This window comes from Salmo trutta, chromosome 12, assembly GCF_901001165.1.
Source record: "Salmo trutta chromosome 12, fSalTru1.1, whole genome shotgun sequence".
Classification (NCBI taxonomy): Eukaryota; Metazoa; Chordata; class Actinopteri; order Salmoniformes; family Salmonidae; genus Salmo; species Salmo trutta.
In genome coordinates, this window is record NC_042968.1 from 57,388 (window position 1) to 75,005 (window position 17,618).

Consider the following 17,618-nt stretch of genomic DNA (forward strand, 5'->3'; position numbering starts at 1 on the left):
CAGCTCTGGGGAAAAGGTATCCAGGGAGACAGGACAGAATGGTTTCATATACAGATCCACAGCTTCTGCTTAATTTTATTGGCCTTCTTTTAGGATTAAAAATAATTGTCCCAAATTTTTATGATAGCTAAGTAAGATATCTGCCACACAATTGTTTTCTGAATATGTGAATGTGACTGAAATGTTCTGGGAAAAGCAATAATAAGTAGATTTTCTTTTTTTATATTGTATTTTTATTTTGCACGCACATACACATACAAACACACGTATGGACACACAAACTGCATCGAAAAGAAAATAACGTAATAGAAAAAATGTCTGAGAAAGGAAATAAAAGGTAGTGGAAAATAAGCTTTCTTGAATTAGCACTCCCTCTCTTCCCAGTGTAAATAAAATCTCAAATCCTCTGTTTTATCCGTAATCCAACTTGGTCTTCTACCAACCAGCCCCCTTATTCACAATGTAAGGCCCTGACCCACGATGCACAGGTCCGGGTGCGAAGCAGAGTGGGCATTCCCTCTGAAATCTGATTTGCTGTCCCACGACTCGTCATCTCTGCTTGGCTCGTCCTCCAGCCTATGGGAGTAAAGTGAAGAAGTGGTTTGAGGATTAGAGAAATGGGACAGGCGTGTCAGCAACTAGTTAGCACCGGCTAAAATAAGCTACTGTGAGTCATAGAGAGGTAATGCATAAGTGATTAGCTAGTTTTGCCCACCACAGTCTACATGGAGACAAATAGATGGCACAAAAACCCAGTGTTATGATTTCCCAGTGGCAAGATCAGAATAAAAAACACAGAAATACAGTAAATTACATTGTAATTAAAAATGGCACGGTCAGGGTACTTGAATTATTTTGTAATGCTATTTTATATTTAGCATCAGATTTGTATCTGCTGTGATCTCCTTACGGCTCTTCCATTTTTAATACAAAGCTCCCCTATCTCCTCTCCTTGACCCCATTTCACCCTGTCCTCTCACCCTCTCTTTATCTTTCAAGCAGACATTTTTTTTTTTACAACTTCAAGCCTTACAGAAAACACTGCACTTGGGGGTAATTTTTTACAATGTTTTGATTTTCCAATAGTTGAGGATTTACGTGACCTGAAGTAGTTTTCCACTGTCTTGTAATTTTGACGCCCATATTGGTCATTGAACTCAAGTGACAATAATGGTTATATATAATCTTCAAGCATAATTTCTTCTCATAGCTCAACGAAACCAGTAGGAGTCAAGAAAATGAAATAATGATGTGCTCATAGTGTGTTAATCCATTAAATTAGCCCTCTATTATTTTCTGAATCAGACTGAATTCACAAAAAGAGTCAAGGCTGCACTTTGAAATACCATTGCAATGATTAAATACTTCCTCTAATCATATTTTCAACTTCAGGTATGAGATAAAATAATAAAGGTTAAAATCTGAAGTGGAAATCTTTGAACTTCTTTAACATGCCCACAATTAGCTGTCCTCTTGAGGATATCCTACCACAGGGGGCGCCACAGTGCATTTTGGAAAAAATTCGTTCCCATTTTCAACGGCTTACTAATCAAACTCAGAATCTAGGACATGCATATACTTATTTTATATGGATAGAAAACACCCTAAAGTTTCTAAAACTGTTTGAATGGTGTCTGTGAGTATAACAGAACTCGTATGGCAGTCAAAACCCCGAGACCGATTGAAACAGGAAGTGGGATTCTGAATTGTGGACTCGACTTCACAGCCTTGCCTGTAATTCACAACCTTGAAAAATCGATCATTGAGCACTTTCTAGTGCTTCCACTAGATGTCCCCAGGCTTTACAAAGTGTTTTGAGGCTTCTACTGTCGAAACTCAGTGAAGGAGACGATGTGGCAATTGGTCACAGTAGGAGGGCCATCAGCATTGTGACGTCGGCGGCCGTGTCTACCCCCACCTTTGGAAACGTTTTGAAACACAATGAAATCGTCCCACTCGAATCTTATTGGCTCTCTTGTTGAAACAGGCCCTGAAGATTAATGTTATCCTCTCTAGTACATGTGGGACGAACTCGTCCCACCTACGTAACAGCCACTGAAATCCAGTGGCGCGATTTTTGAATCATTAGAAATGCTATAACTTCAATTTCTCAAACATATGACTATTTCACAGCTATTTAAAGACAAGAATCTCGTTAATCTAACCCCACTGTCCGATTTCAAAAAGGCTTTACAACGAAAGCAAAACATTAGATTATGTCAGCAGAGTACCCAGCCAGAAAAAATCAGACACCCATTTTTCAAGCTAGCATATCATGTCACATAAACCCAAACCACAGCTAAATGCAGCACTAACCTTTTATAATCTTCATCAGATGACACACCTAGGACATTGTGTTATACAATACATGCATGTCTGTTCAATCAAGTTCATATTTATATCAAAAACCAGCTTTTTACATTAGCATGTGACGTTCAGAAAAAGCATAACCACCGCAAACTTCCGGTGAATTTACTAACAGTTTGCTAAATTACTCACGATAAACGTTCACAAAAAGCATAACAATTATTTTAAGAATTATAGATACATTACCCCTCTATGCACTCGATATGTCCGATTTTAAAATAGCTTTTCGGATGAAGCACATTTTGCAATAATCTAAGTACATAGCCCGGCATTACAGGGCTAGCTATTTAGATACCCACCCAGGTCAGCCTCCACCAAAATCACATTTCCTATAAGACAAATGTTCTTACCTTGCTTGTTCTTCATCAGAATACACTGCCAGGACTTCTACTTCAATAACAAATGTTGGTTTGGTCCCAAATAATCCATCGTTATGTTCCAACAGCGACGTTTTGTTCGTGAGTTCTAGAATGCTTCTTCGCGGTGTTGCGCATGGCGCATTGGCGTGTCAAAAATGTCTAAATATTCCATTACCGTACTTCGAAGCATGTCAACCGCTGTTTAAAACCAATTTTTATGCCATTTATGTCATAGAGAAGTGTTAATATTCCGACCGGGAGTATGCATTGAGCCTAAACAGCCGAATAAAATTTCTCCTCAGAAGCGACTCATGCACGCGCATCATTGAAAGGTCCTCCGAGCATCCACTTACAAAAGGCGATAATATATTTCAACCTGAGGTTCCCTCGTAAACCTTCAGTTATTTCGCGGGCTCTGAGAGCCTATTGGAGCCCTGGGAATTGTCACGTTACAGCTAAGATCCTTACTTTTCAATAAAAAGAGGTAAGACGCACGACTCCTTGTCAGACAGGGTACTTCCTGCTTGAAGCCTTGTCAGGTTTTTGCCTGCCATAGGAGTTCTGTTATACTCACAGACACCATTCAAACAGTTTTAGAAAATTCAGAGTGTTTTCTATCCAAACCTGAACAATAATATGCATATTCTAGCTTCTGAGTTGGTGTAGGAGGCAGTTAAAAATGGGAACATATTTTTTCCAAAATTCTCAATACTGCCCCCTATACCAAAGAGGTTAAACAACGTTTGACATGTTTGAACGAACCTAAAGGAGGGAAAAAAAATATTTTTCGTAACCTAAGTCCCGCGCCCGTATCAACATTTGGATACAGCCTTCGGACGCGCTAACAACAGCAAGCTAATGGAACATAAAGGATGGACTTTTTCGACCGAAAATACATTTGTCGTGGACCTGGGATTCCTGGAAGTGCTTTCTGATGAAGACAACTAAAGGTGAGGGATTATTGACAATATTATACAAGATCAGATGTGATTTGCGATTGATCCAAGATGGCGCCGAGCTAGGCTTTCTAGCTCATTTTCTGAGTATCGCATCCCCTTTTATCTCAAAGTGTGATTACCCTGTAAAGTTAATTTAAAATCTGTTATGACAGGTGTTTTCAAGAGATATTCATCTATAAATCTTAGATAGACAATATAAAATAAAAAAATCGTTTTCGAATAGTAATTTATGAAATTGTAGCACTGTTTCCCGGGACGCATTTTATGGGAAAATAGTTAGTCAACGTCAGGTGCCGATGTAAAATGCTGTTTTTATATAGAAATATGACCTTTATTGAACAAAAGAATGCATGCTGTGTGTAACATGATGTCCTAGGTGTGTCATCTGATGAAGTTTGTAAAAGGTTAGTGCTGCATTTAGCTGTTTTTTGGTTATATGTGATGCATGTGCTTGGTCGGAAAATTCAAATGATGCTACTTTTACCATGTACTCCTCTAACATAATCTAATGTTGTGCTTTTCCTGTAAAACCTTTTTGAAATCGGACGACGAGGGTCGATTCAAGAGAGGTGTATCTATAAAATGATATGAGACAGTCCTATATTTGAAAAAAAATAAATATTGAATTTCGTTATGCTAATGTCGCTAGGAGTTTTTCGCTGGAAAATGATCCCGCTAACGGGATGAGACGCTCAAGATTAAAGACGTCCTTCAGTGATTTTTGAACTTTTCCTGTTGAAAAGTGATATCCCAAGTATACAGTAAAGTACACACATTAAAGGATAAAAAAAACATGTTTTGAGCAAAATAATTTTTTTTAGACACAACTGCAAACTTCAAAGAGTAGGTCATTCAGGGACTTGGTCTGATGAGAATTTGTGATGTCATTTGCCTTTTTTTTGCCAATTCAGGGAGAAAATTAACTTGTTTTTTACATTTTTGTTTTTACAGGATTTGTGTTACATTTTACATACTGTACATGGCACTTTTTTTACACAGTTAAATAACAAAGACAAGGGGCCATTGAAAGCCACCCCACCTCCTAGCTCTACATTGGGGCAATAGAAAGCCACCCCACCTCCTAGCCCTACATTGCCTTTTGTGAATTAAATCAGGTGTTAAATGAGGTGAAAAGGAGACTGGAGTACGACTTTAACTTCAGAGGTCAAGCATTTACCATGCCTTTGGAAAGTATTCAGTCGCCTTGACTTTTACCACATTTTGTTACGCTACAGTCTTATTCTAAAATGGATGAAAAAGTAAATCATCTCAGCAATCTACACACAATACCACATAATGACAAAGCGTAAACAGGTTTTTAGAAATGTTTGCACATTTAATAAAAATAAAAAGTGAAAGTTGAAAGTGCATGTCAGAGCAAAAACCCAGACATGAGGTCGAAGGAATTGTCCGTAGAGCTCCTAGATAGTATTGTGTCGAGGCATAGATCTGGGGAAGGGTACCAAAAAATGTCTGCAGCATTGAAGGTCCCCAAGAACACAGTGGCCTCCGTCATTCTTAAATGGAAGAAGTTTAGAACCACCAAGTCTCCTCCTAGAGTTGGCTGCCAAGCCAAACTGAGCAATCGGGGGAGAAGGGCCATGGTCACTCTGACAGAGTTCCAGAGTTCCTCTGTGGAGATGAGAGAAACTTCCAAAAGGACAACTATCTCTGCAGCACTTCACCAATCAGGCCTTTATGGTAGAGTGATCAGACGGAAGCCACACCTCAGTAAAAGGCACATGACAGCCCTCTTGGAGTTTGCCAAAAGGCAACTAAAGGACTCTCAGACTATGGGAAACAAGATTCTCTGATCTGATGAAACCAAGATTGAACCTTTTGGCCTGCATGACACCGTCACGTCTGGAGGAAACCTGGCACCATCTCTACGGTGAAGCATGGTGGTGGCAGCATCATGCTGTGGGGATGTTTTTCAGTGGCAGGGACTGAGAGACTAGTCAGGATTGAGGAAAAGATGAACAGATCAAAATACAGAGAGATCCTTGATGAAAACCTGCTACAGAGTGCTCAGGACCTCAGACTGGGGCGAAGGTTCACCTTCCAACAGGACAACGACCCTAAGCACACAGCCAAAACAACGCAGGAGTGGCTTTGGGACACGTCTCTGAATGTCCTTGAGTGGCCCAGCCAGAGCCCGGACTTGAACCTGATCGAACATCTCTGGAGAGACCTGAAAATAGCTGTGCATCAACACTCCTCATCCAACCTGACAGAGCTTGAGGGGATCTGTAGAGAGGAAAACCTCCCCTAATACAGGTGTGCCAAGTTTGTAGTGTCATACTCAAGAAGACTCAAGGCTGTAATCGCTGTCAAAGGTGCTTCAACAAAGTACTAAGTAAAGAGTCTGAATACTTAAGTAAATGTGATATTTCAGTTATGCTAGAAACACATTTCCATTACACACTTGTTTGTAACAGGACAAATATAAGCAAATGATTGTTTAAAGGATGATAATCACATTATGAAAACAGTAAATTATCTTGGTTCATATCGTTTCCTTCTTAGTGATCCTATACTGTGCTACAGTGGGGAGTGAGTGTTGACTACAAAGACAGTGACAAGAGGCTTTCCCCTGTAAAACAAATACACATTGCAACATCATTAATCATGGGCATGTATTTCATTTGCCAGATAATTAATTTGCATTATCTTGCATTTAGAAAGAGAGATTTAGACAGAGGGAAACATTGACACTCACCCTTGTATGCTGATGGCTGGCTCACTCCCACAAGTCTCTGCAAATGAGACGATGGGTGCCCTGGATGGCAGGCTTAGACTGGGCCTCCTGTCCGAGTGGCTACGTCGGATGAAAGGTTTGGGCCCTCGCACAGACATAGGCAGCCTACCACGATTTCCCCAGGAACGCGGGACAACACTACCACTGATGGATGCCCAAGCCTGGGGGGGGCAGGGTACGGGGCAAGGCTGGGCCTCAAACAGTGAGGACGAGGCCGGGCAGAAAACTGAGCGAGCGTTACTGATCAACTGAGAGATAGCTGAAGCCCCTGGGCTGGAGTCCTTGCTGCTGTTCTCACGTTTCCATCTTTGTACCCTTGGGGACGTTGGTGGTGAGGGTGCCTTGAAAGAATGTGTGGAGTCAGAAGAGCTGGAGTTTGGGGTCAATACTTTTCTTGGGGCAGGTGGGCTTGGAAGTCTTCTCTGAAGCGGTGGTGGGGTGGGAAGTTTGCGAATGGCTGGAGGGCTGTTCGTGGATGGGGGCGTAGGCTGTTTTCTGAAGGTGGTGGGACTGGGTAATCTTCGATGCAAGCCACTTGGGGTTGAAGGCGTGGAAGGCAGCATTCGGATTCTAGATGCAGGCGGGGTGTCAGGTGGTTGGCTACTGATGGTTGAAGTGGGAGGCACTGTCTCAGAGGGACTGTCATCTCCCTGTCTCCCTCCCGATTCTGCTCGATTGGGAGAGGGCCTTCTGGGCACAGCCTGACCTTTCTCAATAGGAGACTCTGAGGAGTGCCGCAAGTGGATGATTTTTCTAGCTTGCTTGTAGAGAGTGGCCGCCTCCTCTGTCTCAGGGTCTACCTCCAGCTGATGCTCATCGTGGCTAATGCTGGAACTAGCATAAATGTCCCGCCTTACCATCCGGGCAGGAAACATGCTGCTAGACCCCTGGGGCAGGATTCCTCTGCTGGGTAGGACTGACACAGAACTCATGGAGGCACGCATCTTCTGAGCTGCCGTAGCCCTCTTGGGAACAGGGGATCGACCTCTACTTGCAATCCCATCATCTACATTGCTAACTGTAAGGCTCTGTGCACCTTCAAAGGAATTGTCCATCAAGACCTCAAGAGGAGGGGGTGGCAGACTTTCTAGGTCCAAATCATATGTCCTACAACTGCTGACCCCACTGCTCATTATGGATTCAATGTCACCTACTCCAGGCATAACGTGAACACCACACTTTCGTACCCCTTTGAGAGGCCCCAACACTTTGGATGCCTCTTGTTTGTGCTCTTCCACCCCCTGGCTGAAGGTGTCAATCAGCCTTTTGACAGAATTCCTTCCCCGGTACAGTCCTGAGCATGGACGATGTAACAATGGGGGGCTGGGAGGTGGGGTGGCTTTCAGTGGCCCCAATGTAGGGCTAGGAGGTGGGGTGGCTTTCAACGGCCCCTTGGTGTTTTTCTTGTCTTTCTTTTTCTTTTCCTCCTCAATGTCCTTGCCTGCCTTGTGTTCCCCGGAGTCATGCTTCATAAGCCCTGCATTGTCCTGGATTGGAAGAGTGTTGTTGTTCTTCTGCAGGGTGGGGCATAGACGACTGGATGCTGGTGACGTCGCAGAATCTCCCGGGTTCTGTTTAGTGAGACCTGCCTTGGTATTCCCCTCCATCCTGCCTTTGCTCATCCTCTCTAGCCTGTGACTAAGATCCTTCTGTGTCCTCTCTAGTTCAATCAGTGTTTGATCTTCACCTTTGCTGCGAACGGATTCTGCAGACTGTGAACGATGCTCATTAGGAACAGGGGTCTTTTTAATTTCCCTCCGTACAGAGGCTGCTCGTTGGGGCCATTTTGGTGATCCCCCCTCTGTCCACTGGCACCTGGTCTTGGGGCTGTCTGTTGGTTTAGTTTTGGCACTGTCACGTTGTGAGGGAACAAATCGAATCCGACCACTTATGGCATCTTTCATTTTCAGGGTCATTTCCACATTTTGAGGATTTTCTATGCGCTTGGGTACTAGGCGACAATGTTGCTGGTTAGGATCAGATAAGGAGGCATTAGATCGCTTCCTGCCACCTTGTCCCTCTTCTTCCCCCTCATCATCATCATCCTGCTCCTCACCATCGTCTAAGGAGGCAGATCCTTTATCCATTATGGTGCACACTGAGTCTATGGAGTTTAGGGAATTGCTGTGGCTCACTTTCTTAATAAACTTTTGCCTTGGTGCCCCTTGCTGGACTGGGCTAGCATTAATGCCAAAAGGACTGTAAGAAGTGGTTCGGTTGGACCCAGTGGACTCACAGCTTTCACAAAGGAGTCGTCTTTCAGACCCAGCTAGTGACTCGCTTTCAGCCCCAATTCCACTGTCCTCACTGAACAATGCAGAGTCCTCTGGTCCGGGCTTACGAAGTGAGGCAGCCTCAATACGAGTCAGCAACTGCATCAGTCTTGTCTCCACGGCATGCTTGGCTTTTAATTTATCCTCCAGCAGCTCAGAGACAGAAGTAAAGTACTCAGCTGCCTCCTCCAAGGCAGAGTCCCCAATGCCACCCACAGACTGGCCCACATTTCGCATCCTTTGAGTGGTATACTGAAGTAGCTGCTGCAAGAGATCTGGTGGAGGCTCAGCATTGATGGAACCAGATTTGAGAGGGGGAGAACTGGATAGGTTTTTCATTGGGCTTGGCCAGGCGAGATGCTCCCCATTGTCCTTCAGAAGCCTTTCACCCTCGTCTGCCATTTCCTCCAGCCCTCGGTTGATTTCCTCGTAGCGCATAGCCATGAAGGTCACCATTGGCTGCACAGACACCTGGGTCTGGGTTGCTTGGTCCAGTAGCCCCAGTAGAATCTCATATTTGCTGATACTTGGGTTTAAAAAGGCATAAGCAGCCTGGTGGGCTTTCACTAAAGGTTCCGGAAAGTCAACTTTCTGCTCCACAAGGGGAGCTTTCTTCTCCTTCTCTTTCTTTTTAGCTGACTTGACTCCTTTACCATTTTTCTTTGGCTTTCGTCCACCCTTTTTGTCAGCCATATCTTGCTTGTCTCCTTGTTTCTCTTTTCCATGTTGCCCTGTCTTATTTGTCTCTTGAGTCCCCACTTTTTTATCCAGCATGACCCCCTCTGGAACCAACTCAGTCAGGGAGGGTCTCTTTTTCTGTGGGGTTGAAAGTGCTTCCTTCTGAACAGATTGGGTCTGCCCAGCCAGTCTCCTTTCCCCATCTCTCCTCTCCCAAGTCTCTCCATCAGTGTCTCCTGTTCCGGAGGAGCTTCCACTCCCTCCACAATCAGACTGGGACTCCCCTGTGCTCTCTTTGCCCCCTGGTAGTAGTGTCCTGTCCCTCATAAAGGTGCCATGAGCCACAAAATTGTTACCTTTAGATGGGGAGCATCCCATTGCAGCTGCTCAATTGACGTTTATATCCTTAGTGAACAAGATCTTGGTGAAACTCCCACAAATGAAAGAAAATAATAGCCAAGACCCTTAGCTACAAGCTGCAGCTGTCATTTTCAAATAGCTCCAATCCCCGACAGAGTCATTGAGTCTGTCAGGTTCTATATCCTTACAAAAAATACATCAATCAACACAAAACAGTGACAAATCCACAAATCCAACGGACAAATCCATTTCAAGTGTCCCATTTTCTCGCCTATCATAGATAGGCTACAATGACATATCCGCATACCTGCTTTCATGTTTTTCTGTTGATTCCCTTTGCATAATGTCAACATCTCACAGCGTGTCCTATGGAACAACAGCCCTGTGTACCTTGTAGAGGACGAGCAGCTGAAAGGATTAGATAGGCTTTTAGTGAACTCCACAGTATGCACATATGGCACGTTAAAGCAAAGAAAAACTCACACACTTCTAAGACCTTAAGCTCATTAAGGTACTCACGGCTGCTTTCAGGTGGCTTTTTATAGAACACACAACAATATCTCTCTGTTTAGTGTCCCAGTCAAACTCAATGGACTGCCAAAGGATATCGTATATACACTACCAAGTAACATGGACTGAATGCTCAAAATCAACTCCTACATTCTTATTGTTATTTCAAATACTACAAGTGAATAAATTGTGGGATTTTCAATTGAACTCAATCTCAAAGACTTTGATCATGCACATCATTATGCATTCCACAGTATACATGCAATCAATATTTGGGTATGTTTGTAAAATCAGGCTACTCATCACAAGGATAATAACCAGGAAATATTGCTTCATACTAGACTCATCAAGTTGAATCTTTGATACTGACACTCAAGTTAACAGTTTGCCAGGAGTGCTGAGATCATGTTGGCTGTCAGACAGCGAGAACATCCCATAGTTCCACAGGTTGATAGTGATCTCTTTCATTGTATTTGTTCCCCTGTTTACATTGTTGGCTGTTACTGTAAATGTTACAGTGTGGTCATTGTACTGTTGTATACCTTATCCGTTCATATTTTAAATAAAATTACATTTTTTGTTACATTCTTTTTTGTGATTCTCCACCCATTGAGCCCAGTATATTCGCTTGCTTATTCATGGATGATTTTTGCAAAATTGTAAATATTTCCAGAAATGTCCCTTGTCACCCATATCATATTTTTGCACCAAATCTGTCACGTCCTGACCAGTAAAAGGGGTTATTTGTTATTGTAGTTTGGTCAGGGCGTGGCAGGGGGTGTTTGTTTTGTGTGTTTTGGGGTTTTTGGTGTATGTTCTATGTTTTCTATTTCTATGTGGGTTTTCTAGTTTTTCTATGTTAGTTTTGGGAACAACCTCCAATTAGAAGCAGCTGGTTGTCGTTGCTTCTAATTGGAGGCCATATTTAAGTGGGTTTATTTTCTCTTGTGTTTGTGGGTAGTTGTTTTTCCGTATAGTCCTTACGGAACGTTTAGTTGACGTCGATTTATTTTGTTTAAGTGTTCACTTATATAAATAAAAGAAGATGAGCACGATACCCGCTGTGCCTTGGTCCACTTTCTACGACGCACCTGACAAAATCAGAGTGTGACATGAGAATACCTTCATTGTATAGATCATCTATAGTGTGTATTCCTTTCATTATCCATTGTTTCCAGTACACTAATTTCTTTCCTATCCGTACACCAGGATTATGCCACAATGATGAGTTTTTTTGTTTTAGATGCGAAATTACACATATCTTATGTACTGTTCTCCATATCTATTTTGAGTGTAACAAAATCTCAAGACATCAGTCAGGAAGTTCAAGCTTGGTCCCAAATGGACAATGACCCCAAGCATACTTCCAAAGTTGTGGCAAAATGGCTTAAGGACATCAAAGTCAAGGTATTGGAGTGGCCATCACAAAGCCCTATCCTCAACCCTATAGAACATTTGTGGGCAGAACTGAAAAAGCGTGTGCGAGCAAGGAGGCCTACAAACCTGACTCAGTTACACCAGCTCTGTCAGGAGGAATGGGCCAAAATTCACCCACCTTATTGTGGGAAGCTTGTGGAACGCTACCCGAAATGTTTGACCCAAGTCAAACAATTTAAAGACAATGCTACCAAATACTAATTGAATGTATGTATACTTCTGACCCACTGGGAATGTGATGAAAGAAATAAGAGCTGAAATAAGTAATTCTCTCTACTATTATTCTGACATTTCACATTCTTAAAATAAAGTGGTGATCCTAACTGACGTAAAACAGGTAATTCCTGATTAAATGTCAGGAATTGTGCAAAACTGAGTTTAAATGTATTTGGCTAAGGTGTATGTAAACTTCCAAATTCAACTGTATATCTGAGTATTTTGATGGACAAGAGTAACATAGCCCTACTAATTTGAAAGTAACTTGGCCTAACAATGCCCCCATCGCCCCATCGGTTTTGGACCTGACTAAGCAACAGTCTTTACGAATGGAATTATGTCTCCTTTTTTCAGCCTTTCTAGATGTACGAGGAAGGGCTGTTCAAGTCAAATCTATTTATATAGCCCTTCGTATATCAGCTGAAATCTCAAAGTGCTGTACAGAAACCCAGCCTAAAACCCCAAACAGCAAGCAATGCATGTGAAAGAAGCACGGCGGCTAGGAAAAACTCCCTAGGAAAAACTCCCTAGAAAGGCCAAAAACCTAGGAAGAAACCTAGGTTTTCTCTTCTCTTCTTTACTATAGCTTTAGAACCTCTTGCAACAGTAATAAGAGCAGAACCAGAAATTAAGGGCGTTCATGGAGGAGGGACAGAGCACAAGCTGATTATGTTTGCAGAAGATATTCTGCTGCTGATCACCGATCCACCTCAGTCTCTGCAGCAATTGAATCATGTATTGAACCATATTCTAGTCTGTCAGGTTATACAATTAACCTCTTACATCTACACGTTCCGCTAGTGGAACTACTGCTCCAATATCCAATGATGGGCGGGGCGCGAAATACAAACTCCTCTAAAATCCGAAAACTTCCATTTTTCAAACATATGACTATTTTACAGCTATTTAAAGACAAGACTCTCCTTTATCTAACCACACTGTCCGATTTCAAAAAGGCTTTACAGCGAAAGCAAAACATTAGATTATGTCAGCAGAGTACCCAGCCAGAAATAATCAGACACCCATTTTTCAAGCTAGCATATCATGTCACATAAACCCAAACCATAGCTAAATGCAGCACTAACCTTTGATGATCTTCATCAGATGACACACCTAGGACATTATGTTATACAATACATGCATGTCTGTTCAATCAAGTTCATCATTATATCAAAAACCAGCTTTTTACATTAGCATGTGACGTTCAGAACTAGCATTCCCACCGAACACTTCCGGTGATTTTATTAAATTACTCACGATAAACGTTCACAAAAAGCATAACAATTATTTTAAGAATTATAGATACAGAACTCCTCTATGCACTCGATATGTCCGATTTTAAAATAGCTTTTCGGATGAAGCACATTTTGCAATAATCTAAGTACATAGCCCGGCATCACAGGGCTAGCTATTTAGACACCCAAACAGTTTAGCCTTCACCAAAATCCCATTTCCTATAAGAAAAATGTTCTTACCTTGCTTGTTCTTCGTCAGAATACACTGCCAGGACTTCTACTTCAATAACAAATGTAGGTTTGGTCCCAAATAATCCATCGTTATGTTCCATCAAGACGTTTTGTTCGTGCGTTCTAGACACTATCCCAACGCTAAATCTCGGCCACGAGCATGACGCAGAATTTGACAAAAAAATTCTAAATATTCCATTACCGTACTTCGAAGCATGTCAACCGCTGTTTAAAACCAATTTTTATGCAATTTATCTCGTAGTAAAGCGATAATATTCCGACCGGGAATCTGCCTGTCTGTATACTGAGGGAAAAACCGAAAGCCGGGGGCGTAAGGCTTAGTCCACTGAGTGACCACTTAGCTTTTGCTCTCGTGTGCTTCAGCCAGGGCTTTGAATTACGTCATTCCTGTTTTCCCGGGCTCTGAGACTTCATTGGAGACGTGGGAAGTGTCACGTAACAGCAGAGATCCCTTGTAATAGATAGAGAGAATCAACAAGGGCAAGAAATGTTCAAACAGGGTACTTCCTGAACAGAAGCATCTCAGGTTTTTGCCTGCCATAGGAGTTCTGTTATACTCACAGACACCATTCAAACAGTTTCAGAAACTGTGGAGTGTTTTCTCTCCAAAGCTAGTTTCTGGGCAGGACTAATAATCAGATTAAATCGGGTACGTTTTTTATCCAGCCGTGAAAATACTGCCCCCTAGCCATAAGAGGTTAATTGGATGTCAGAGGCAATGCCAGTTAATGCCATATGTCACTCCTGAACAGTCAATCCATTTAATTTCAAATGGTTTACCACTGGGATGACATTTTTGGGTATTGAGTTCAAATCTGGAGGAAGCGGTGGGACATAATCTTCAACCATCACTACTTAAGATTAAGACCAATTTAGGAAAAGGGTAAAAGAAAGTGATTAACAGGAAAATGGTGGAGTGGTTGAAAAACTAGTTTTAATGACTCCAACCTAAGTGTATGTAAACTTCCGACTTCAACTGTATATAGAGGGGCTATTCCTCTTTCACACGGTGCTAAATAAAGCCAGTTTGTTATTTAGAATTATTTATTTCTGTTTATCAGGGAGAGAATCCAAAAGCCCACCGTGCCTATTTTTAGAAAATCGTCAGTCCACATGTCAAGTGTAATTCCCCCATTGTATTTACCCAAGTTCTCTCTTAACTCCAGGACCACTGACAGTTTTGTTTGTTTGTTGCCTAATGCAGGACTCTAATGGCAGAGAAGAGAGACTCTCAGACTGAAAAGACCTCCATTAATTTACGGAAAGACAGTCAGTTTGTACCACAGTTTAGACTTCCGATAGATCAGCGTTCTAACTCCCCCTTGTGATAGTGTGGTGCAATGACAGAATGCCACCATCTACCACTAACGGTTGCGGCACAACCTCAAAACTTTTAAAGGAAGAACCACTGTAGACAGTGTGAAAGCTCTTGAAGTTACAATATTTTTGTTATATCATTTTTAATGACATCACAAAATATACCTTCATTTTCCATATTCCATCATTCACGAATCCGCACATCTGGATGCTGGAAATATTGTCCCAGTGTTCACTTTTGGACGTTAGAGTTTTTGGACTGTCGGAAATATTTTGGAGACTGAAATTCCTATCTCAATACTAAAGGGTAGAGAGAGAAAGGTTCCCCCCTCTAGAGATTTACAGGTTACGACCGGGCGTGAGATGTCATAAAACCTCCACATCAATCCCCCTGCGGGTGAGAGAGGTCTGGTGGATGTTGATCCATTGTAACTTGATCTTTGGATCCTCACAGGAGAGTCATGGGGTGGAGGGGCAAGACCATGCAGGATCTTAAAGATAAGGCTTAAATCTACATACTTCTTGAAGCGAGCCAGACTAAATATCAAATCAAATGTATTTATAAAGCCCTTCTTACATCAGCTGATGTCACAAAGTGCTGTACAGAAACCCAGCCTAAAACCCCAAACAGCAAGCAATGCAGGTGTAGAAGCACGGTGGCTAGGAAAAACTCCCTAGAAAGGCCATTACCTAGGAAGAAACCTACAGAGAAACCAGGCTATGAGGGGTGGCCAGTCCTCTTCTGGCTGTGCCGTGTGGAGATTATAACAGAACATGGCCAAGATGTTCAAATGTTCATAGATGACCAGCAGGGTCAAATAATAATAAACACAATGGTTGTCGAGGGTGCAACAGGTCAGCACCTCATGAGTAAATGTTAGTTGGCTTTTCATAGCCAATCATTCAGAGTATCTATACTCCTGCTGTCTCTAGAGAGTTGAAAACAGCAGGTCTGGGACAGGTAGCACGTCCGGTAAACAGGACAGGGTTCCATAGCCGCAGGCAGAACAGTGAAACTGGAGCAGCAGCACGGCCAGGTGGACTGGGGACAGCAAGAAGTCAACAAGCCAGGTAGTCCTGAGGCATGGTCCTAGGGCTCAGGTCCTCCTAGAGAGAGAAAGAAAGAGAGGGAATTAGAGAGAGCATACTTAAATTCACATAGGACATGGATAAGACAAGAGAAATCCTCCAGATATAACAGACTGACCCTAGCCCCCCGACACAAACTACTGCAGCAAAATACTGGAGGCTGAGACAGGAGGCGCCGGGAGACACCGTGGCCCATCTGACGATACCCCCGGACAGGGCCAAACAGGCAGGATATAACCCCACCCACTTTCCAAATCACAGCCCCCACACCACTAGAGGGATAACTTCAACCACCAACTTACCATCCTGAGACAAGGCCAAGTGTAGCCCACAAAGATCTCCTCCACGACACAACTCAAGGTGGGGCGCCAACCCGGACAGGAAGATCACGTCAGTTACTCAACCCACTCAAGTGACGCAACCCTCCTAGGGACGGCATGGTAGAGCACCAGTAAGCCAGTGACTCAGCCCTGTAATAGGGTTAGAGGCAGAGAATCCCAGTGGAGAGAGGGGAACCGGCCAGGCAGAGACAGCAAGGGCGATTCGTTGCTCCAGTGCCTTTCCGTTCACCTTCACACTCCTGGGCCAGACTACACTCAATCATAGGACCTACTGAAGAGATGAGTCTTCCATACAGACTTAAAGGTTGAGACCGCGTCTGCGTCTCTCACATGGGTAGGCAGACAATTCCATAAAAATGGAGCTCTGTAGGAGAAAGCCCTGCCTCCAGCTGTTTGCTTAAATAAATTATGTTTGTAAATGGTATGACAATGGTGGTAACTGTTTGTTTGTAGAGTGATTCAGTTGGTTTCAGAATAGTAGCTCCTGCTTGTGGCCAGTATGTGAGGCAATATCTCAGATGTGAAAAGACCATAGCATGCATGTATAGTTTGGCGGCCTCCAGGCGAAGTAAAGGTCATATAAACATAAAGTTGGATAATCCAACCACCTTCACATGTTTCTTAAATGGCAAGTTGGAGTCCAAAATGACGCCGAGATACCTGAAGTTAGACACAACTTTTAGATTCTCCCCATTAACCAGAACAGCTCGTAGGAAGAATCAATAGATTTCTTAGAGAAGTAGATACAAACAGTCTTGTTTATATAAATGCAGGCAAGAATTGGTCATCCATTTAGTAACATGTACCATAGCTTTTGTTAACTTGTTAACTTCCTTGGGCTAGGTGGGATGCTTGCGTCCCACCTAGTCAACAGCAAGTGGAATCGCGTGGCGCAAAATACAAATACCTCAAATGCTGTAACTTCAATTTCTCAAACATATGACTATTTTACACCATTTTAAAGACAAGACTCTCGTTCATCTAACCAAATTTTCCGATTTCAAAAAGGCTTTACAGCGAAAGCAAAACATTAGATTATGTCAGGAGAGTACCCTGCCAAAAATAATCACACAGCCATTTTCAAAGCAAGCATATGTCACAAAAACCAAAACCTCAGCTAAATGCAGCACTAACCTTTGATGATCTTCATCAGATGACACTCCTAGGACATTATGTTATACAATACATGCATGTTTTGTTCAATCAAGTTCATATTTATATCAAAAAACAGCTTTTTACATTAGCATGTGATGTTCAGAACTAGCATACCCACCGAAAACCTCCGGTGAATTTACTAAATTACTCACGAGAAACGTTGACAAAATACATAGCAATTATTTTAAGAATTATAGATACAGAACTCCTTTATGCAATCGCGGTGTCAGATTTTAAAATAGCTTTTCGGCGAAAGCACATTTTGCAATATTCTGAGTACATAGCTCGGCCATCACGGCTAGCTAATTTGAC

The 17,618-nt window shown here is 42.6% G+C and overlaps 1 protein-coding gene across 1 annotated transcript; it reads right to left on the reverse strand.

Moving 5' to 3' along the window:
* Positions 1–77: 77 nt before the first annotated feature.
* LOC115202793 (photoreceptor cilium actin regulator) lies at positions 78–10,145 on the reverse strand. Its single transcript, XM_029766823.1, has 2 exons — positions 6,405–10,145; positions 78–576 (listed from the first exon to the last, which is right to left on the reverse strand). Exons 1-2 carry the CDS (start codon positions 9,770–9,772, stop codon positions 456–458), a joined length of 3,489 nt encoding a protein of 1,162 aa, XP_029622683.1. The 5' UTR covers positions 9,773–10,145; the 3' UTR covers positions 78–455.
* Between the last annotated feature and the right edge of the window lie 7,473 nt (positions 10,146–17,618).

Bases quoted from the DNA above. Each gene is read 5' to 3' on its own strand.
- LOC115202793 (XM_029766823.1), bottom strand. From the start codon at position 9,772: ATGGGATGCTCCCCATCTAAAGGTAACAATTTTGTGGCTCATGGCACC. The intron at 577-6,404 runs GTGAGTGTCAAT...TTACTCCCATAG, and splicing joins CCAGCCATCAGCATACAAGG to GCTGGAGGACGAGCCAAGCA.